Source organism: Erinaceus europaeus, chromosome X (genome assembly GCF_950295315.1).
Source record: "Erinaceus europaeus chromosome X, mEriEur2.1, whole genome shotgun sequence".
In the NCBI taxonomy this organism is placed as follows: domain Eukaryota; kingdom Metazoa; phylum Chordata; class Mammalia; order Eulipotyphla; family Erinaceidae; genus Erinaceus; species Erinaceus europaeus.
Genome location: NC_080185.1, coordinates 87,798,004 through 87,822,239, shown reverse-complemented (window position 1 = coordinate 87,822,239; position 24,236 = coordinate 87,798,004). Strand labels below are relative to the sequence as shown.

The 24,236-nt window shown below is 40.8% G+C and overlaps 1 protein-coding gene across 4 annotated transcripts in view; it reads right to left on the bottom strand.

Annotated features, from left to right (window-relative positions):
- SHROOM4 (shroom family member 4) overlaps window positions 1-24,236 on the bottom strand; it is a 291,392-nt gene that overhangs the window by 8,095 nt on the left and 259,061 nt on the right. For 3 of the 4 annotated variants that reach the window (XM_060183567.1, XM_060183566.1, XM_060183568.1), the window contains 2 exons: window positions 12,603-13,469; window positions 1,259-1,439 (listed from right to left, as the gene is read on the bottom strand). In XM_060183567.1, the coding sequence (XP_060039550.1) occupies window positions 1,259-1,439; window positions 12,603-13,469 (1,048 nt within the window). Of the gene's footprint in view, window positions 1-1,258; window positions 1,440-10,562; window positions 12,087-12,602; window positions 13,470-24,236 lie in introns of those variants that run through there. The other variant, XR_009547655.1, reaches the window with a different exon arrangement.

Here is a 24,236-nt window from a genome sequence, read left to right as displayed (position 1 = left end):
TAATTAAAAGGTCTCCAGTAAGTGAGGAACAATCCAGACACATTCAGGCAGCATGAATTCTAAGTAAGTAAGCATCTGGATCAATAAAATGTTGATACCACATGCTTCCATTTTTTTTTCTCCTGTCATTTTGCTTCAGATTGGAAAGTGGTAGTGGCGGTGTTTGGTGGGGAGGGGATACTGGCAAATCGCCTTGAACCCTCCTACAGGTCATATCCTGTACAAGAAATATGGGCAGAAGAGCAATTTACACTGAGTTCAGATGTCCACAAAGTGGTAAATTGGGCCTCGGAGATTGCCATGGAAACCATATTAGCTTATGAGATAAAACGGGCAAGTGAGAGCAGGGAAAAGTGGTTCCAGGAATCTGATTAGAAGACCAGCCCCGTGGTACTTATATAAGAAAGGGGAGGCTCTGGAGCAATAACAATACTATCTCAAATTAGCTATTTTAGTATTTTAACAAAGCACCGACTATCCTTGCACACAAATGCTGAGATACACTAGCAATTTACTATCTTCTTTCAAGTCAGTCTATTCTCTCTCAGCTTACAGAGAGAATACAATCCATAATACTACAATGGCTAGAGTTCACTGGCCATAAATTAAGAAAAACAAACAAACTAAAGTCCTCTAAGTAGTAAATTACTAAGAATGCTGTCATGGCAGAAGAGTGAGACAGTTCTAACTTCAAGTCCTAGATCTACCACTTAGTCCTGGCAACTTAGTCCTCTCAACTGGGATGGAGCCTACACATTTATAGAGTTGTTTTTATGACTTATAGAGACACAGTGTTGATGACCAGAATTACTTACTTTATTTGCTAAGATAGAAATTGAGAGGAGATGAGGAGCTAGAGAGACACTGTAGCATTGCCCCACAACGCCTCAAGTTTTTCTCCCTGTAGGTGAGGACCCAGAGCCTGAACCTGGATCCTTGAGCACGGTGATGTGTACCACATATGATAATGATATGTGTAGTAGTAATGTGTTATCGTTGCTATTATTTACTGGATTAAAAAGAGACTGACTTGCACTTCTGAGAAACCTATAGAGAGAGACCCTTGTTTTCTTACCAGAAATACTAGAATATACAAAGATGTTCTAGAGCATGTAGATGGCAGATGATCAGCCATTAGGCTTACTCAACATAAATGCTGAAAGTCTCTTGGGCGTATATGTATATGTATATGTATATGTATATGTATATGTATATGTATATGTATATGTATATGTATAGAATAATAAAAACACTTCACCTTTTGTTGAGCCAGTTCATGGTCAACTTCCTCCTCTCCCAGTCCGATCTCTGCAATTTCTGGCTGGTCCTTCAACTTGTTCAGCAATTCTGCCTTGGCCACAGAAATATTGTAATAAGCTGAGTAAGAGGTAGGGATCCCTGGGACCCCCTGAGGAGGCGAGAAGTGCTGAAAATCTTGTCTGTGGAAACAAAGAACGACCATTTGAGGACCTCTGTTGAGTAGCTGCTGACTTCTCTCCTTCTTAATTTTTTTTTCATGTGTAAAATGGGAGCTTGCTTCACAAAAAACGTTATAAAATAAGAGAACAACAGGTGAGGGAGCGCTGTTTCTGTATAAAGAGACCACATGAAGGGTACCTAAAAGCCAAGTCAAGACCAACAACTTTAAGAGTTTAGAAGACATGGGGGCCAGTCAGTGACACAACTGGTAACGCTCCAAGTTACCATACATGAGGACTTGAGTTGAAGTCCTTAATCCCCACCTGCTTGGGGGAGTGGTAGAGCAGGCTGCAGTTGTCTCATTCTTTACTTTCTCTCTCCCCACTGGAAAATGACCATTGTAAGTGGTGAACACACACACACAAATACACTTAGTCCTCTCAACTGGGATGGAGTCTATACATTTAAAGTGGTTTTTTATGGATTATAGAGACACAGTGTTGATGAACAGGATTACTTCTTTTATTTGATAAGATAGAAATTGAGAGGAGATGAGGAGCTAGAGAGACACCTGTAGCATTGCTCCACAACTCCTGAAGTTTTCCCCCTGTAGGTGAGGAGCCAGAGCCTGAACATAGATCCTTAAGCGCATTCGCACTGTGCGTGCACGCACACGCACACATGCACACACGCACACACACACACACACACACACAGAGAGAGAGAGAGAGAGAGCGAGTTTAAAAGGCTATCTTTAAGCTTTTGATTTCCACAGTTAGAGGGCTTCTTTAGAGATAATTTGGCTTGGTCACTAATACCTTATTAAATCCCAGAACAACTAGAAGTCCCTAAAGTATACTTGGGATCCTGATTAACAATAGTTCTCCTAGTATGTGGTGGTGGTGGTGGTGGGGTAATGGTAAAAGGGACATATATAAGAGCTTAGTTGCTGTCATTTAAATCTGTTGACTTTCCTACTATCCACACTGAACCTCTATCCATTCTGGCTCTACCTAGCTTGCTCACGTACAAAGGTATCCAGTGACTTTCCTAGACCCTCTGATCATTTTTTCCTTTCCAGTGGTGCCATTTATGCTTGAAATAGCCCCTCCACTTCCGATTTCCCACAGCAGAAGTTTCTCATGACTTCAGCAGTGGTCACTGTATTGGAGGTTGGGGTTAGCACTCCTGCCAGAGACTTGTCATGGTCCACCACATCTCTCATAAGCCATTCTATAGGGCAGGGATTTAGCCTGGGAAAAGATTGCATCTATCTACTTCTGGCACATCCTAAATAGCCTTAACTTCTTTCATGGTTTCAGAATGAAATGGGGAAAACGGAAGCAAGTGACAGCCAGAGACTTGAACAGCATAGCAGCAGACCCTGCTGTCTTGGTTTCACCATAGCCAACAGGACTGAAGTGCTATTTCTCAGAGCCCCAGCCCATGAAAGAGAACTGCTTCTCAGGAAATAAGTAGTTCTGTTTACATACTTGGGCTTGGGCTTGGACTCCTTAGTCATCAATGTTTCTGGTCTGGTTTCAAAGAAGGACATACAAAGAAATGTTTCAGTGCCAAATTTCAGTAATGGAGGGGGAAATCCACCTGTGGTTTATGCAAGGGGGAGGTCTACCTCCCACTATATTCTTTTTTTTTAATTTTCTTTCTTGGGGGGATTAATGTTTTACTGTCAACAGTAAAATATAATAGTTTGTACATGCATAACATTTCCCAGTTTTCCACATAACAATGCAAGCCCCACTAGGTCCTCTTCTGTCATCATATTGCAGGAACTGACCCCTCACACACACATACACACTATATTCTTGTTGTCTACCACTCCCTCCACCTGTCTGTGTCACTGATGGTCCTTCGCTTCAATTTAACTGTTTGAAAAAAAAAAAGAGAGACACAAATTAGTCATTATTGCAGTTATTTGCAACTCTTAGATAAAGGTAAAAAATAATGGTTAAAAGGCTCTGCAGCCATTTACTGACTCATGCTATGCTGTCTCCTAATTCATCACACAAAGGAAACATAGGTATGCCAATATTTCTCATCTTAAGTATTCAGTTTATATGTAGATTTTTAAGGTAATAAGGGAACTGATAAAGGAACTAAAGATACACTACTGTGTAACACTCACACAGTACTCACCATGCTCTAGAATCTTGTCTTAAAGTATGGGCAGACAATACTGAAATCCCAGCACTCACCACTCTCGTCCTACAGCTTTACAACAAGGAAAATGGGAGATAAAAAGCAATGAAGAGAGAGGGGTGGGGTATCACTGTAGCTGCTTGCTCTAGTTCTGGGGGACACCATATTGGAATTACATTTGCACAGTAACGGACCCTAGGGGTGGGCTTGGGGGGGTCCTCTCCTTTGACAGGCTCATAGTCTTCGAGATTCTGTTCCTTATGTCTACAAACTCAAAACATTATGAAAAAGGAAATGTAATGCTATGGAAAAAGAAAGGAGAAGTGGTTGTTTCCCTCCGGACTATATGGTAGCATGTTCAGAGATCTGGGGGACATATTGGAATTCAGTTTTCATAGTAACAGCCTATAGCAGCAAATTCCCTGCTCAGTCTGCCAGAATCTGTGCCCAGCCAGATCCAGAGTACACCCAGCTTTGTCACTACCTATACTGAAGTCCCTGTCACATGCCAGACCTGAATCCCAGTCCACAGCAGCCTGGTGAATATGGTTGATATTCACATTCAAACAGGCCCTAGACACAAGTTGTCAAAGAATATCAGACACAATGACAGGATAGAGGAATTTACTTACACTGTTGGACCAAGACAGCAAGTTAAAATAATCAATACAGTTATGTAATCCTCCAAGGAGGATATATATATATATATATATATATATATATATATATATATATATATAATAAAATTTAGTGGAAGAAAACCAACAAAGCCAGAGGAGTATGAGAGAAGACATAACAGGAATCAGATAAGGAATACAGAAGCTAAACGAAAACACTGAAAAAAAAAACAGTAAAAAAAATGTATACTAGCAGGGAGTTGGGCGGTAGCGCAGAGGCTCTGTTAAGCACTCATGGCGCCAAGCACAAGGACCGGCATAAGGATCCCGGTTCAATCCCTCGGCTCCCCACCTGCAGGGGAGTCGCTTCACAGGCAGTGAAACAGGTCTGCAGGTATCTTATCTTTCTCTCCCCCTGTCTGTCTTCCCCTCCTCTCTCCATTTCTCTCTGTCCTATCCAACAACAACAATAATAACTACAACAAGGGCAAGAAAAAGGGAATAAATAAATTTTAAAAAATGTATACTAGCAAAAGACAGATGCCACTGATCAGTGACAAGCTGGAGTATAGGATAGAAAAAAACCATCAACACAGACACACACCAAAAATATGGTGATGCTATCTCCATAACCCCAAATAACTCTTATTTGAAATAGCTCACTTGAAAAGTGTGTTGCATTGCCATTATGCGATCCAGGTTTGAGCCTAGCCCTATCACACTGAAGGAAGCTTCAAGGCTGTGGTCTCTTAAATACTCCCTCTCTGTCTCTCAATACATATTAATTTCCCACCACCAGCGTTCTATGTCCCCATTCCCTCCACTGGAAATTGCAGTAATTCTCTTAAGGTCAAAGATATAGGTTGACTACTATTTCTTTTCTTTCCTTTTTTCTTTTTTTGAAGATTTGCATTTATTAGAATTAAATAACTTTAGTTTTTATTCCATTAGAACTCAACAGACTATTATGTCTATAGCTATCTATATTAAATTTAAAAAGTCAGAAATGAAAGGGCATCTAAAATGAAAGCAAATTATTTAAAGTTAAATACTATAACAATTCTGAATGATTCAAAGTTCATATATAATAACGTCTTGGATAATTTAATTATTTATCAAGTCTTCCTTAAAGCACAGCTAGCTACAGGTTTTAATTTAACTTTAATTTAAAAAATGTAAGTTGAATAGGGCACCACAGTAAAAAATCTCTGGGTGGAGGGTAAAGGTAGATAATCAGCTTCATTGGGGCAGGGGGGCACAGAACTTTGGTGGTGGGAATGGTGTTAATATACACTCCTATTACCTTATAGTCTCATAAATCTTTATTTAACTAATAGGAGAGGGGAAATGGATCTAATGCCTCAAACTTTTTGATGCATAGAACACAGCTCTGAGTATATGTTCCTTCAATTTAAGCACTTAAAACTTCAAATGGGGGGAGTTGGCCTGTAGCGCACCAGATTAAGCACAGGTGGCACAAAGCACAAGGACCAGAGTAAGGACCCCGGTTTGAGCCCCAGGATCCCCACCTGCAGGGGAGTTGCACCACAGGCAGTGAAGCAGGTCTGCAGGTGTCTTTCTCTTCCCCCTCGCTGTCTTCCCTTCCTATCTCCATTTCTCTCTGTCCTATCCGACAACAATGACATCAATAACAACAACAATAACTACAACAACAATAAAACAACAAGGGCAACAAAAGGGAATAAATAAATAAAATAATTTTTAAAAAGAAACTAAAACTCAAAAGGCTGGGAAGTACTGACTGGAAATGCTTAAAATTTTGAATGGAAAGAAACCCCACCCAAGAATATTCTCTCCATTTTGGTGATTAATCAGGCTTGAAGGAGTAATGAAGAACTTTCCATATCAACAACAGTTAAAAGACTAGCGGGGCTGGGTGGTGGTTGAGTGCATGTTACAGTGTGCAAGAACCCAGATTTGAGCCCCCGGTCCCCACCTGCAGGGGGAAAGCTTTATGAGTGGTGAAGTAGGGCTGCAGGAGTCTCTCTGTCTCTCTCCCTCTCTATTACCCTCTTCCCTCTCAATTTCTGGCTGTGTCCATCCAATAAATAAATAAAGGTAATATTTATTTTTGTTTTAATAAAACAGCCTTACAAGAAATACTAAAGGGACTTATATAAAATGATTTTGCTCATTGAGAGGAAATGAGGAAACAAAGCAAACTAACAAATGAAGACAATCCTTTGGACTCACACTGCAGAACTGAAGTTATCACAGGGCATTCGTGATAAGGAGAGAGGGAGTTTAGTAGACTTTGGTGGAGGAATATTGATACTTTGGTGGTGGGTCTGGTGGAATAACTTCTTTTAAAGAGGTGTGATATTGTAGCTGTAAAATATTTATAGTCTTGTAAACTAGAATTCATTCAAAATTAAATTATATGTAATTTATAGATAAAAGATAACACTCACAGCATCCATTTCATAGATAAGGGAGACATGAGGCCTTGCGGAGTAAGGTGATTTGCAAAGATCACCAGACAATAAATGGTGGGATTGTGATTTAGACCTAGGTAATCTAACCCCAGAATATTTTTTTAAAAATATTTTATTATTTATTTATTCCCTTTTGTTGCCCTTGTAGTTTTATTGTTGTTATTGATGTTGTTGTTGTTGGATAGGACAGAGAGAAATGGAGGGAGGAGGGGAAGACAGAGAGGGGGAGATAAAGACACCTGCAGACCTGCTTCACCGCCTGTGTAGCAACTCCCCTGCAGGTGGGGAGCCGGGGGCTCGAACCGGGATCCTTATGCCGGTCCTTGTGCTTTGTGCCATGTGCACTTAACCCGCTGCGCTACTGCCCAACTCCCAAGAATATATATTTTTAACTACTATTCTACACTGCCAAAAGGACAACTTGATATGCCATAAAACCCTGTATGTAAGGAATCTTCTGGCTGGAATACATCATATTAGCAAAAAAGAAATAACACTCTGAAGGAATATAAATTCATGAAACATAAGGGATTCCTATTTATAAGAAACATATTTAGGTCATGTAAGAAAGTCCTGAGTCAGAACATACTGAGAGAAATACAGGATTTTTCTCTTTTCTAATATTTAGTTTTATTTAATTGGACAAAAATTATTGAGAGGGGAAGGAGAAATAAATAGGGAGAGCAAGTGAGTGAGCGAGTGAGAGAGAGGGAAGGAGGGAGAGAGAGGGAGAGAGAGAGAGAGAGAGAGAGAGACTTGCAGTATTGCTTTACCACTCATGAAGCTCCCACCTGCAGGTGGGGAGTGGAGGCTTGAACCTGTGTCTTTGTGCATGGTAATGTGTGTGCTCAACCAGGTGTACCACTTCCTGGCCTTGAAATACAGGATTTTTCAAAATCATGTGGCTGTATAGCAATTGCATAACCATAAAATTGGGAGATTATTTAAGAAAGGTATACGCTAACTAGAGACTTGGTGTATCATACTAGGCACTATGTTCTAGGGCATCTTTTTTTTTTTAAAAAAAACATTTATTGGATAGAAACAGAGAGAAGGTAATAGAGCAGGGTAAAGTATAGAGGGAAAGAGAGAAACATCTACAGCACTGTTTCATGGCTCATGGAATCCTCACAACACCCCCACATCCCCACAGGTAGGGACCAGGGACTTGAACCTGGGTCACAGAGCACTGTAACATGTGCACTCAACAAAGTATGCCACTGTCTGGCCCTCTAGGGCTTCTTTTCTTATAACCTCCTTTAATAATAATAGTCGTTACAGGAGACCTATGAGAACAGAATCTGGATTTGACAATGTCCAATGAAGCAAAAAATCAGAACACTGCAAGGAAATGCAGCTGAGTCCTAAGTTACACCTCTATTTCTTTTGTCTTATGTGGTCTGAGGAATAAATTCATAGTCTCATGCATGTATGCCACCACTGAATCATCTTCTGGCTCCAAAGTTACATTCTATATTTTTAGAGCTAAAAAGAGGGAGAGAGAGCCATAGATAAAGGAGGGAGTGAGGCGGGAAGGGGAGGGAAGGAGCAAAATATTGTTCCAACATCCACAGAACTCCTCTGGTGTTGTCCTTGGTGTTTTCACATGGTGCCAGGGTATTAATCCGATGACAGGAGGCATGGTGAGGCAGCACTGTACCCACTGAGCTACCAGGAATATTCCCTATACTTATATTTTAATCAATTATTAGGCATCATTAACATTTCATAATGCCACATTTTGTTTGTAACTAAATAGTATATGAGTTATATCATATTCTGGTTTAACCTAGCTGCAATCAGGATTTTTTTTGGGGGGGGGACTTCAAATTAAGAATGTCACACATCTATTCACTTCTCACACTATCCCTCCTCATAACATTTTAAAGTTACTTCCTACTGGTTATAACCATGTATTCTCCAAGGTAGTTTCTGAGGACCCCAGGATGATTTCGTGGTCACACTGACCCAGACTATGTGACTCTGGTTACCTGTGATTTTCTTGCAAATGACTTTATCTTCCTGGTTCTCAGTTATTTTTATCTTCAATAAGACAAAAAAAAAAAAAAAACTAGAAGAGACTAATGCATTTTGTAGATCTGTTGTGAAGATTACATCAATCAGTACATGAAAGTGCTTAAGACAATGCCTCACACATACTAAACAGGCAAGGGGGAAAAATGAATGTCAGCTATGTTGGGAATGATGTTGTTCCTTAAATCTTCATTCCTCAAGGAAGCATCTATAATTGATTTTTTGCAGCTACAAGTCGGGACTATGTGAAAACAAATGTTTCCACTCACATCCCATAGCCAGTAAAAATAACAATCACAGGAACAAGTCATAAGATTTTCTAGTGGCAATTTTCTTTTCGCTAACCAAAGTGCCAAGGTGAATGGAGGAGCATAAAAGAGAAAGGACCTGAAGTCTGATGGTGGTATGGGCTTGGCCTATAACTATGATCTTTGGTGACCTTGGACCTTAGGAGGTAAGACAGCCTCAGAAAGTCCTGGCTTACTGAGTTGCAGATGCTATCATGACTCCATCATGACTTCCCTGGGCAGACTACTTCACCAATGTGTCCAGGAACCTAACCTCTCTAGAGCCCTACCAGACTAGGGAAAGACAGAAGCAGGCTGGGGGGTACCGATCGACTTGCTAATGCCCATCTCCAGTGGAAAAGCAATTACAGAAGCCAGAACTCCTACTTTCTGCACCCCCAAAAGAATTTTGGTCCATAATTCTGATGCAGGGTGGGGCAGTAATAAGAGAGAAGACCAATAGAGTGCTCTGAACTCCAACTCCATCAGGATCCAGGGGGAGAAGAGGGAAAAAGGAAGGACATTCAGAAGTAGTAATCGGTGTAGGTGTGACATAGAAAGGAAGAGAAGGGGAGTTGGGTGGTAGCGCAGTGGGTTAAGCGCAGGTGGCGCAAAGCACAAGGACCGGCGGAAGGATTCCAGATTGAGCCTCCGGCTCCCCGCCTGCCAGGGAGTCGCTTGTCAGGTAGTGAATGAAGCAGTTCTGCAGGTGTCTTTCTTTCCCCCTCTCTGTCTTCCCGTCCTTTCTCCATTTCTCTCCGTCCTATCCAACAACAACGACATCAATAACAACAACAATAATAATACAAATCAGGGCAATAAAATGGAATAAATAAATAATATTAAAAAAAAGAAAGCAAGAGAAAATGGAAAAAATAGGCAAATATCTACAAAGATAGACAGATAGTTATAGAAATACGTCAACCCATATCTGCAACCTTGGGAGAACAACTGTAGCTTCCACTGGAAGGAACACAGAACTCTGGTGGTGGGAATGGTGTGAAATTATAACCGTTATCTTATGAATTTGTAAATAAATATTAAGTAACTAAGAAAATTAACTAATAAAAAAGAAATTCCTGGCTTACTGGAAGCACATGATCCCTGAGAAAGGTTGCCTAGGAGAGCAAAATACATTTTTCTTAAAGCACTGGGGTCTTAGACATACATTCTCACCAATGCAGGGCTCCCCTTTTCATTGTTTTTCCTTCACACAGAGATAGACAGAGACATCCAGAGTTCCCGTAGATGCTATATGTTTCTCCCATATAATGCTGGGTCTGGAACCCAGGGCATATGTATGGCAACGTACATGCCCTAACCACTGTGTTACACTGAGGTCTAAAAACCATGGGCTTTAGTATTAGATTTGATTTTAAATCACTGTTGGGCAGTTTGGAGTTAGTCCTTTATGCTTTTCTACTTTAGTTTCCTATTTGTCAAGTGAAGATAGTAACAGTGCTCAGAAGTGTTGGAAGGATGAGATGAATTAATGGATATAAATGACCAGTGGTGGGCACCACACAGCAAATGCTTACTGACTGCTCATCTGTTTATTTAGGCTTTATTCTGAATTGTGAATAGCTTACTATGTGCTGGGTCACCTCCTCTTCTCCCAGTAGCAGTAGGTAACAATCACAGTCACTTGAAACCAATGGTCGCCAATTAAAAATAACAATGAGAGACTGGGTGGGGGTGCACCCAGTAGAGCTTGCATGTCACCATGCACAAGGTCCTGGTTTCAAGCCCTCCGATCTCCACCTACAGGACACAAGCTTCACAAGCAGTACAGCAGTGCTGGAGACACTTTCTTCTTTCTTTCCCTACCTTATCCTTACCTCTCAATTTCTCTCTGTTCCTATCCAGTACATGAATAAAATAATAATACTCCCCAACTTGGGGTCAGGACATTTTCAAGATGGACAGCTTGAGAAGCAGCCACTAGTGATTTGAGAGGAGATTTTCACAGCTTCCAAAAGTCAGACCCTGTAAGTACACTTGTAGCATTCACAAGCTTAAAAACAAAACAAAACAAAACAAACAAACAAACAAACAAAAAACCAGGGAGTCAGGCAGTAGCACAGCGGGTTAAGCGCAGGTGGTACAAGGCAAAAAGACCAGCGTAAGGATCCCGGTTCCAGCCCCCGGCTCCCCACCTGCAGGGGAGTCGCTTCACAGGCGGTGAAGCAGGTCTGCAGGTGTTATCTTTCTCTCCTCCTCTCTGTTTTCCCCTCCTCTCTCCATTTCTCTCTGTCCTATCCAACAACAACAATAACTACAATAATAAGTGGTGAAGAAGGTCTGCAGGTGTTATCTTTTTCTCCTCCTCTCTGTCTTCTCCTCCTCTCTCCATTTCTCTCTGTCCTATCCAACAACAACAATAACTACAATAATAAGCGGTGAAGCAGGTCTGCAGGTGTTATCTTTCTCTCCTCCTCTCTGTCTTCCCCTCCTCTCTCCATTTCTCTCTGTCCTATCCAACAGCAATAATAACTACAATAATAAAACAACAAGGGCAACAAAAGGGAATATATAAGTAAATACAAAAACACCAAAACAACAACAAAAACAACTTCTCAACCAACTCCAGGTAGCTGGGTAATGAATTCATCAGTAAAAGACAAACCACAATGTGGTACTCCTAATTGCAGTAAATCCCAGGAAAGTTCCATCTATACAGGGATTACAGAGATTGAAATCTTGTTGCCTCCACTCTCACCCACAGCAGAGAGCAAGCTGAGCTCTGTGGGAGAAATGGCCCAGCTGAAAATCAAAACTTCTTTGCTTGGCAGTGATGAAGACAACCCTGAACAAATGGGGGCCTGAAGATGAGGTCTTTTAGGAGAGCAAGGATCATATTGCGCTGCTTGCCTAGACAGTCCCCACTGTCAACACTCACCTATTGTCCACAAAATGACCTACTGACAAAGCAAAAAGGCAGGAGAAACAAGGATGGGGATGGTAGGGAAAGGAGAAAATAGAATCTCTCAAGCTGTTTTCAGGAATGGTCAGGGAATAAAGTCCCCAGCCCTAGGATTTTCCCCAGTCGGGAAAAGGTTTTGAAGCACAAGTAGGTTCTATGGAGCAAGGTGTTGGTGAGCTGGTCTCTTGTTCTGGAGAGCAGACACAAACAAGGTAGAAAAGAGAGTGAGTAAGGCTTCTGGGGAAAGGTCAGGTTCAGGCAACAATGTACTTAATGCCTTCTGCCTCCAGGACCAGGAACTTGAAACTAAACCCCACCTTAAAGACAAATTGAGGGTCCAGGTGATGGCATGCCTGGTTGAGCATACATGTTACAATACACAAAGACCAGGGTTCAAACCCCAGTCCCCACCTAAAGGGGGAAAGATTTGAGAGTGGTGAAGCAGTGCTGCAGGTGTCTCTCTGCCACTCTCCCTTTCTTTCCCTCCTTCTTCTGGATAGGGCAGAGAGAGATTGAGAAAGGAGGAGGAGATAGAGAGGGAGAGAGAAAGATACCTTCAGACTTGCTTTGCCACTTGTTAGCAGTGCCGCCCCCCTGAGGTGGGGAGTGAGGGATCCAATTCAGATTCCTGCAGGGTGCACTATGGCACTTAGCCGGGTGCGCCACCACCTGACCCCTAGACCTAAGGTCTTTAATAAGCACTTACGTAGGGGACCTAGCGGCTTCCTGCTCTGCTGTCCTCCAAAGCCCACCACTGCCATGGTAGTGAGGGAGTTGAGTCTTCTCAAGTTGAGAAACCAAGGGACCCCTTCTTGGGGGCAGGAAGTCACTGGAGTGGAGAGCAAAGGACTCTTGCTCTGCCGAGAGACTCTGTGAGCCCTGCCTTGAGGTTTCCAGGTGTCCAAAGCTCAGAGGTTGTGGCTGTTCCAGGACCTCCTCAGGATTAAGGGCACAGGAGCCTGAGATTTCAGAACTGAAATACTGGGGTGGCAGCTCCCCCTCTCCCTCCTCTTCCTCTTCTTCTACCACTTCTTCCTCTTCTTCCTCCTCCACTCCCTCCTTTTCTCCCTCTTCCTCCTCCTCCTCCTCCTCCTCCTCTTCTTCCTCCTCTTCCTTTTGTTCCTCTCGCTGCTGTTGCTGCTGTTTCTCCTGCTTCTGCCTCTCTTGCTGCTGGGCTGCACGGAAGAGCCGGTACTTCTCCCAGTTTGGAGGAGGGGGGCGAGGAGGAGGAAAGGGCTTCTTTCTGGCTCCCAGAGGATCTGTTTGGGTTTCATTCACCTTGTGACAGAGCTCCCTCCTATGCTGCTGCCCCCAGGCCTGGGAACTCTCTGGCTCCAAGCTGATGTGGCTCTCTGAGAAGGCTCGGCCACGCAGTGGATGGAGCACAGAGGCCATGGAGCTCCCCTCTTTGTAAGCTGAAGTTTCCTCCGTGTTTTTTGAGGATTGCTCGAAGTCTCCAAGGAGGTCAAGGGAAGAGACAGCTCGGTAGCTTGACAAGTCCAGGGCCGGGTTCAGAAGACATGGGTGGAAGGAGGATGCCCATGAAAAACTAGCCTTGGAATGAGCCATTTCCCTGCAAAAGAGCAAGTTGAGGGGTTTATGAAAAAAGAAAGCTGCAGATGATCCCATTTTAGAAGACATCATTTACATATAATTTAAAGTGACCACAAAGCAATGTGATCTATGTTGAAAATACGACAATAATGCAGTTGTGATATTATATCCTTGAGGTCTTATAATCCTATAAAGCTCTGTTAAATCACTAATAAAAAAGAGAAGTAAAATAAAATAAAGCTACCTAATAAGAATCCTAACAAAGTATCCAATTTTGATAGCTTCCACTTCGTACTGAATAACGGGCACAGTTACAGAGTGTTTTCCATGTCTTATTTGATCTTCACAGTGATGGTAGGAAGTGGTTACTTATTACTGTTATCCTGATTTCACAGCTGGGGAACCTGAGGTACAGGCAGGTTAAGTGACTTACTTAGTCACTTACTTATTAGTCACTGAGCTAGAAATGCTTTACAAGACAGTGGTTGTTCCATCTATTGATTTTGTTTACTTACAAAGAATTTCAAATCTTTAGAAACATACAGAGATCTCTGTATCAAATATTCACATTCCCTCCCTATTGCCCAGAATTACAGCATTTGATACTTTGCCATCTATGCTTTGTAAAGATTATTTATTTTATTATTTATTCCTTTTCGTTGTCCTTGTTGCTTTATTGTTGTAGTTATTATTGTTGTTGGATAGGACAGAGAGAAATGGAAAGAGGAGGGGAAGACAGAGAGAGGGAGAGAAAGACAGACACCTGCAGATCTGCTTCACCACTTGTGAAGCGTCCCCCCTGCAGGTGGGGAGCTAGAGGCTTGAACTGGGATTCTTATGCTGGTCCTTGTGCTTTGAGCCACCTGCGCTTAACCCACTGCGCTACCGCCCGACTCCCGAAGATTTTAAAAAGATAACCCTCTTTACTATCCAATATAGTACCCCTGTTGTTGTTTCTAGATGTGACATATATATCAGAATTTGGATGTAGACACTTTTTGCCTGTTTTCTCTTCATATGTACCAAATGACGTCAAGGAATATGAGAGCGATCTGGCTGCTAAATCTGTCACCCCATTGATCACGAGGATTGTTTTGGCTGATCTGGCTGTCTAGGAGGGAGGCCCCTCCCACCCTCACTGATCCATGTGTGTCCCTCCCAAACAGAAGACATTCCTCTGAATAGAGATAGACTGGTCTTTGGTCCAGGGTATACGAGTAGCTGTGTTCCTCTGCTAGAATCTCCAAACAAGCTCTCAAGGTCCAAATGATGTCAAGTAGGTCACATTCACAAAAATCTGCTAGTTGGGATTTAAAATATCTCCTAACACAGTTCCAGATGGAATTTCAACTGAATTTCAGCTGGGGAAATGTTTTACTTTGTCTGAGAAGTACAGTTTCACATCACCTCAAAATACATACCAATACATCTCATCTACCACCAAAATGCCATCGGACTCCACCATGGGTCACTGTGCCCCCTCTCCCACTCTCCATTAGCATACTCAGTTCTGCTGATACAGATTTCTTAATGACTCAGCCTATCTCTCTCCTTTGTTTCTTAAATCCAACATATGACTGAGATCATCTGGTATTTGCTTTTCTCCTCCTGGCTTATTTCACTTAGTACAATCCTCTCCAATTCCATTCATGTTGCAGCAAAAGATAAGATCCTTTCTTTTCTTACAGCTGAGTAATATTCCATTGTGTACAAATACCTCTCTAGCCATTTCTCTGCTGTTGGCAACTGGGCTGCTATTGTACGTGGTGCTGAGATGAACACGGGTGTGCATATAGCTCTTCAGATAAAGTTTTTGTGGGGGCAGGATGGGGAAACACTGGTTGAGTACACATATTACAATGTGCAAGGACCTGGCCTCAAGCTTCTGGAGCCCACCTGCAAGTGGCAAAGCAGTGTTGCAGATTATCTCTCTGTCTCTCTCCCTATCACCCCCTTCCCTCTTGATTTCTGGCATTCTCCATCCAATAAATAAATATTTTTGTGTTCTTTGGATAGATATCAAGGAAAGGAATGGCCAGATCATATGAAATTTATTTTTAATATTTAAGGAATTTTCATATAGTTTTCCATAGGGGCTGAACCAATTTACATTGCAACCAAAAGTGTAAAAGGGTTTCTTTTTCTCTACACCCTCCCCATCATTTGTTTTTATACTTGATGATACAGATCATTCTTATAGGTATGAGGTGGTAATTCTTTGTCTTAATTGGATTTTATCTGATATTAATTGATAATAAACATTTTTCCATATGCCTATAAGCCATTGTGTATCTTCTTTTTTTTTATAGAGTGAGCAAAGGAGGGAGGGAAGAACTGAGAGTGAGAGATTAACCACAGAATATAACTGGAGGCTGGACTTGAACCAGGTTTGTGCATATAGCAAAGCAGAGCACTATCCAAGTGAGGTATTTTGCTGGCCCGTTATCCTCTTCAGTGACATGGATGCTCAGATGCCCCCCACTTTAAATTTAAAAAAATATTATCTTTATTAATTTATTGGATAGAGACAGCTAGACATTGAGACAGAAGTGGGAGATAAAGAGACAAAGAGACAGACACATCTGCAGCCCTGCTCCACCACCTGTGAGCTCAACCAGATGTGTCACCACCTGGCCCCTTAATTTTTTAAATTGTTTTTATGGATTGATTAGCTAGAGGTAGCCATAAATTGAGAGAACAGGGAGAAGTAGAGAGGGAGGGAAACAGAGAGACACCTGCATCACTGGTTCACCACTCCTAAAGCTTTCCCCCTGCAGGTGGGGACCGGGAATTTAAATCTGGGTCCTTGCACACTATAACATGTGTGCTTAACCAGGTGTACCACCACTTGGACCCCCTACTTTTTTTTTTGATGGAGTTGTTTGCTTTTCTGTTGGTGAGTCTTGTGTTTTCATGATTCTTTCTCATTATTTCCTTGTCTGTATGCCCATACCTTCCCCCATTTAGTTGAATCACTTTTTGTTTCGGGGACGGCTACTTCCACTGTACAGAAAGAAACTTTTTTTTATGTAATCTCTATTATCATTTTTGTTATTAGACTTGAGTCTTTGAAGATATCTTTGTTGGAGTGCTCTGCTAATGCTGTCTTCAGTGCATTTTATTGGATTCTGGTCTAACATGCAAGTCTTTAATTCATTTTGATTTGACTTTTGTGCATGGTGGAATATAGTGGTCCTGTTTCATTTTTCTTCATATAGCCACTCAATTTCCCCAACATTACTGAAAGTATTTTCCTTTTTCCATTTTATGCTCTAGATAATTTTGTCCTATGTTAGCTGTTCCTATGTATGAAGGTTTATTTCTGTGATCTCATTTTTATTTAATTGATCTGAGTATCTATTTTATTCTAGTGTCATACAGTTTTGATATAACACTGTAATACAGTTTGAAGTCCAAAAGCATAATGCCTTCATTTTTGTTCTTTTTTTCCCCCACAAATTTGCTTTGGCAATTATTATTTTTTGTGGCTCCACATAAACTTCTATAGTATTTACTCTATTATTTCAAAGGAATTCATTGGAATTTTGATAGGAATTGTACTGTGTATTGCTTTGGGTAAAATGGTAATTTAATGATGTGAATTTTTCCAATTCACAAATATGGAATATCTTTCCAATACATTGTGTCTTTTATTTCTTTTAGTAAGTAATTTATAGCTTTCAATTGCAAACATCTTCTAACTCCTTTGTTCAATTTATTTCTTAGATAACAAGTTCTTTCTGATGCTATTGCAAATGGAATTTACTATGTCTTGTAGTTCACTGTTTACATAGAGGAATGCCACTAATTTTTGTGCATTAATTCTGGAAACTGCCACATGAATTACTACACTGAATTACACACACACACACATATATATATATATATATATATATATATATATATATATATATATATGTACTTTTTTGCCACTAGGGTTATAGCTGGGTTTGGTGCCAGCACTATGAATCCACCACTCCTAGAGGCCATTTATTTTTCTTTCTATCTGACTTGATAGGACAGAAATAAATTGAGATGAGAGGGGGAGATTGAGAGGTAAAAGATAAGACACCCGCAAACCTGCTTCACCACTTGTGAAGAACTTGCTCCTGAAGCTGGGACATGGGGGCTCGAATCCAGGTCCTTACACGTGGTTATGAGTGTGCTTCACTGAGTGTGCCACTGCCCAGCTCCCTTGATTTACTAATATATATATTTTAATTTTCCCTTTTGTTGCTCTTGTTGTTTTTTCATTGTTGTTGTTGTTGTTGATGTCATCACTGTTGGATATGACAGAAAGAAATGGAAAGATGAGGGGAAGACAGAGAGGGGGAGAGAAAGATAGACACCTGCAGACCTACTTCACCACCTGTGAAGCGACTCCCCTGCAGGTGGGGAGCCGGGGGCTCAAACCTGGATTCTTATGCCAGTCCTTGCACTTTGCACCACGTGCGCTTCTTCTTCTTCTAGCGTTTGCCCACCATGTGTGCTTAACCCGCTGTGCTACTGCCCGACTCCCAATTTACTAATATTTATAAGAGGTTTTTACTGGATTCTTTAGGATTTTCTGTATATACTATCATGGTATATGCAAATAGTGAGTTTTATTTCTTCTTTTCTAATTTGGATCCACATTATTTTTCTTGCCTAATTACAATGGCTAGAATTTTTAGGACTATGCTGAATAATAATTATGAAAGTGGAAATTTTTGTCTTGTTCCTGACCTTAGAGGAAAAGGTCTCACTTTCTCACCATAAAATATAACATGGGCCACTGGCTGTGTGGTGTATGGACTATATGAAGCAGGAAATGTTTCTTCTAAACCCACTATTTAGAAACTTTATCAAATAGATACTGAAAGTTCCTGAAAGGTTTCTTCTCTGAATCTACTGAAATAATAATGTAGTTTTTTTTGGCATTCCTATAGTTGGTATGGTGAATGATGTTAATTGATTGAATATTTGCATATATTAAATTCTCCATGTGTCTCTGGAATAAATCTCACTTGGTCATGAAGCACATTTTTTTTTTGTCTCTAGGGTTGTCGCTGGGGCTTGGTGCCTGCACTATGAATCCACTGCTCCTGTGGCCATTTTCTTTATATTTGTTGCCCTTGTTGTTGTTGTTGGATATGACAGAGAGAAATAAAGAGAGAAGGGGAAGACGGATAGGGGGAGAGAAAGGTAGACACCTGCAGACCTGCTTCACTGCTTGTGAAGTGACTCTCCTGCAGGTGGGGGAACCAGGGCCTCCAACTGGTATCCTTACACTGGTCCGGTCTCTGGGCTTCATACCATATGCGCTTAACCTGCTGTGGTACTGCCCGGCCCCCTGAAGTACAGTCCTTTTAATGCAATGTAATGTTGAATTGAGCTTCCAAAGATCTGTTAAGAATCTTTTTTAAAATTTCTTTACTGGTGGATTAATGGTTTACTGCTGACAGTAAAATACAATAGTTTGTACATGTGTAACATTTCCACATAACAATACAACCCCCACTAGGTCCTCCCCTGCCATCATGTTCCAGGACTTGAACCCTCCCCCGCCACCCCAGAGTCTTTTTACTTTGGTGAAATACACCAATTTTGTTAAGAATCTTTACATCAGTGCTCATGAGGGACGCTGGCCTGTTATCTTTTTTTTTTTTTTCTTAAATGTGTCAGGTTTTGGTATTAACATTGGCTTGATAGAACGTTTAGGAGAATTCCCTTCCTTATCTTCACATTTTTTGGAATTACTTGAGGAAGACAGGTCACCTTAAAGGTTTGGTATCATTTGTTGGTAAAATTATCTGGTCCTGCATTTTTTTGGGGGGGGCAGGACTTGTAATTATTGTTTCAATTTCCTTGCTTGTAATTTCCATGCTTTCTATTTCCTTCTGATTCAATCTTAGAAAGTCGAATGAATGTGAGAACTTATCCTTCTCTTCTAGATTCTCCAGCTTAGTGACATAAAGTTGCTCATAGTAACATAGTAATAACAATAATAATATTTGCAGTCCCCTAAGTGTTATATTCCTCTTTTTAATCCTTAGGGGATCTGGCTAAGGGCTTAGCAACTTTCTTCCTTTTTTTTTTTTTTTTTTTTTTTTGTTGCCATGAAGGTTATTGCTGGGATTCAGTGTCTGCTTGAAAAATCCACTACTCTGTGCAGCCATTACTTTCCTTACCTTTTTCTTTTTTCTTTTTTTTTTTTTTTTTTGATAGAGGCAGAGATAAATTGCAAAGGAGGAGGGAGAAAAAGAAGAGGATAGAAAGAGAGACACATTACTGCTTCACCACTCATGGATTTTCTCACTTGCAGTTGGGGTTGGGAGGTGGGGCTTGAACTCAGATCTCTGTGCATGGTGAAGTGTGTATACTCTACCAGGTATACCACCACTAGCTCCCATCAGCTTTCTTTAACTTCTTGCATAAACAGTTTTTAGTTCCACGATCTTTTGTTTAATTTTTTTCAATGTTATTCATTCCTGCTCTAATTTTAATTATTTTTTTTCTTTATGCTAACTTTGGGGTTTTTCCTCTCTCATTCTTTCTTTCAAGTGTGGGGGTTTGATTGTCTAGTTCAGTTTTATCATGGTTCCTGGTTCAGGACTGTCTAGCTATGAAGTTTCTTTAGTATTGCTTTGCTGTGTCCCACAGAGTCTGACAGCTTGTTTCTTCATTGTCATTTGTTTCCATGAATTTTTAAATCTCCCTCTTACCCAATAGCTATTCACTCAGTAACAGTTTGTTAACTTTCCAAATGGTTGAATCTCTGTAATCCTTCTGTGATTTGCAAAGATGCTTGGTATTATTTCAAAAGTCCTAAATTTATTTATGACCCAACAGATAGCCTGGCTCAGTTAGTGTGCAGAGTCAGTAAACATGAAGCTGTTACAGTTGGTGTAATGTGTAAATTCTTGTGAGCTTAGAGGAAGCAAATGGGGCTGGAGATGGGGGTGAGGTACTACAAGTATTTAGGGCTGAGGTTGTAGGGATCTCTAGATGATCTCTCTAATTGTGTATGGAATCCACAGAAGCAGGTTATAGCAGCTGGAGTTCAAGGGGAGGTTGCTCACTTCTCCTGGGTTGAGGCTAGTCACTGGGCCCTAGAGGGGGCTACCAGTTCCCCCTTCAATGTGTAGTTACAGACGTATGGAGACTAGGGTCTAAAGTTTGCCACTAGGTGCAAATGGTTATGAGGGTGAGACTAAGATACAGGCTCAAGAAAGGTCCAAATATGCATCTTGCAGAGATAAGCTATCCAAAGTGAGGCTGCAGTAGAGTTGAAGATGGTTCTATAGTGTTGGGATATTGTACAGATATGGTTGAGTTAGGCAGGACCCACAAACTACCATATTTCTATGCGAGTATTATTATTTACATATTAATCTTCTGCCTTGTTTTAAAGTGACTCCTCCACCACCACGTTATCCCCTCAGGGTATTACTACAGTTGCTTGGAGCTTCCACCTTCCCAGCATGCCTTTTGCCTCTCTCCACCCCTTTTCCCGGCCAATCCCGGAATTTCTCCCATAAAAGCCCTCCTGCTTCTGCCTTTCTCTCTCTTGCCTTTTTCCCCTCTTTGGAGACCCAGAGAAGGGCTGCTGCGCATAGCTGAGACGGCCATTTTGCTAGCTCCACGTGGCCCGAACGGTTGTGCTCTCACCCAACTCTGAGGCAGCCACGTGAATAAAGATTTGCGTGAATAAAGATTTCCCGCCACAAATTCCAGGTCTCTTCTCTCTCCCCCACGATGCAACCTGACACTATAGCATCTTCCTACAGCAACAGTAGAGTGGTGGTTAGGGTCTAGAGCAGAATGTTGGGGGAATAACTTCAGTGGAGCTTCAGCAAGGACCCCTAGATTATTTTACAGAGGAGGAGATAGTATGGGTAGGGCATGGATTTTGCCACTTATTGTATGTGCCCAATCAGGTAGTACTGTAACAGAGACCCAAAATTAGTCCAAGGGTTTTCCTAGAAGCTGTCAATCCGCTGTGGCTAACCTGCAGTAGAGACCTGAGAAAGTAGACCAATTTCCCCTGTTCAGATAGACGGGTTGTTGGTGTCTAGGACCTAGAAATTTCTTGCAGGCATGTGTAGTCTGTTTCAATTAGCATTTTTTAACTATAGGATTTTTGTTTAACTAGTAAAACAAGGCAAGATATAATACTAAAAAAAAAAAAAAAAAAAAAAAACCAAACAAAGATTTTGAGGAGCCAGGTGCTGGCACACCCAGTTTAGTGCACATGTTATCACGCACAAGGATCTGGGTTCAAGCCTCCAGGGGAGAAGCTTCAGGATGGGTGAAACAGTGCTGCAAGTATCTCTCTTTCTCTCTCCCTCTCTTTCTCCACCATCACCTCTATTTCTCTTTGCCCAATCAAATAAAAGGGAAAAATACTTTGCTATGGAAGAAGTGGGGGAGGATAAGGAATTAGGCATATTATCAAGTAATTATAATTAAAACTGCTTGTTACTGATTAACAGAACAGAATGGAAAGCCCAGAAATACAACCAACTGCCTAGAAAAGCATCATATATAGAAAAGCTTCCACAAGGAGATAAAGATTATTTAATGCATTTCAGATAGTAACAAGCAGTTTTATTTGGAGATACACCATACATACATACCAAAGATAAATTCTTTATTCAAGAGTTAAGGGCATATGTGTGTAGAAATGGATGTATAAATCGTATATGTATGTGTTATGTGTGTATATATGGTGTACTTATTTTATTAAACCAATTAAGAATTGAAAAGACTGTCACTCTTGGGGAGAAATATTATTCTCACTTTGTGAATAATAAATTAAAATATTCAAGGAAAAGAAAGTAAACTAGCCTTATTTAAGTCAGTATAAAAATATTAACTTTTTAAAAAGTATTTTACTTATTGATTTATTAATGGGAAAGAAAGGAGGAGAGATAGAATGAACCAGACATCATTCTGATATGTGTGCTGCCGGGGACTGAACTCAGGACCTCATGCTTGAAAGTCTAATGCTTTATCCACTGTGCCACCTCCTGGACCACTGAAAATCTAAACTTCTGAAATGAAGAGTGACCATGGTTGAAACATATCTTGTAGGTGTCAGAGTGTAAAGAGTTAAGCCCTTTAAGCCTGCCAACTTGACTTCCTGCTGTAGCCTGGAAGCAATCAACAGCATGCTAAGTACTGCTCAGTGATGGGACTTTCCAGCAGTTCAATTAACTCATTATCTAGAATATTCATTCAACAGCACTGAAGACTGAGAATGTATCCTTAAAAATTATAATACACATATTGGTAGCCAAGCACAGACAAAACAGAAAAGGAAATTTCCTCACTCCCCTCATCTTCAATCTCACAGCTTACCTAGTTTTTCATTTACTTGGATCAGAGATTCATATCTGCATATTACTACCATCTTCTCATTTGACCCTTTACCCACTTATAACTCCTTAAGATTATAACAATCCCTTGTGTGCAAACTGTTTCACCTAGCATCTTTCCCTCAGAAAGACAAATGCTTTAAAAGCGGAGTGGCCTTTCCTGACCACCTTGCTTAAAATAGAAATGAGTTATTCTCAACTATTGTTTCGGATGCTTTATTTCTCCCCAGAGCATACATTTTTCATCTGATATTTTATCACACATGCCTATTTTTACTTATTTGTGTTCTACTCTAACTAAAATGTAAGCTCCACAAGCATAGGGAATCCTATATGTGTGTCAATTATCTAGTACCTAATGCTTGATATACCACAGACACTCAGTAAACATTTGTTGTATAAAGAGAAAGGCGAGGAGATCATAAAACAGATGAATTGAAGATAGAAGACAATAAACAAGACAAAAAGGGCACTATAATATGAATGATTAGAAGATATAAGAAACTAACCATGCTGAATATTTATGCATCTAATAATAGCATCAGAATCCATAAAGAAAAATCTATAAGGAATTCAAAGATAGAAATAATCAGAAACAACAATGTGTGACTTTCAGTTGATAAAAGATATTACAGTAAAAATATAATATAGGGCTGGCAAAATAGCTCTCTTTGATAGTGCATTGCTTTGCCATGGGTGTCACCAATGTTTTTTTTAATATTTTTATTGTTATTAGATAGAGACAGAGAGAAATATAGAGGGGAGGGGAAGATAGAGAGGGAAAGAGTCAGAGAGACACCTTGTGAAGCTTTCCCCCCTGCAGGTAGGGACCAGGGGCTTGAACTTGGGTCCTTGAGCATTGCAATGTGGGCACTCAACCAGGTGTGCCACCACCTGGGCCCCTGTGACATAGGTTTGAGTCTACTCTACACATCACTGAAGGAAGCTTCAATGCTGTGGTCTCTCTCCTCCTCCTCCTCCTCCTCTTCTTCCTCTCTCTCTCTCTCTCTCTCTCTCTCTCTCTCTCTCTCTCCCTCCCTCCCTACCTACCTCTCTCTCCTTCTTTAGCTCCTTCCCTCTCTCTTCCCTCCCCTCCATATTTCTAGAAAAAGTTGCCCTAGAATATTGAGGATCAATGACATTAATTTTTGATATTTTTTGTATAATGAGAGAGGGAAGGAAGAGGCTCTGGCATATAATGGTGCTGAGGATTGAACATGTGGCCTCTGGGGCCTCAAGAATGAAAGGTGACACCCTAAGAGGTTCTATTTCCCCCAGTCCTAAGTTTCTTCATATATATAACTTTGTTTTCAAGGGCCAAAGAACATTATTTTGAAATATGTACTCATTCATTCATTTATTTATAAAGAGGAAAGGAGAGAGAGACAGAGAGGAAACCAGAGCATCACTGACATCTGGAATGCTAG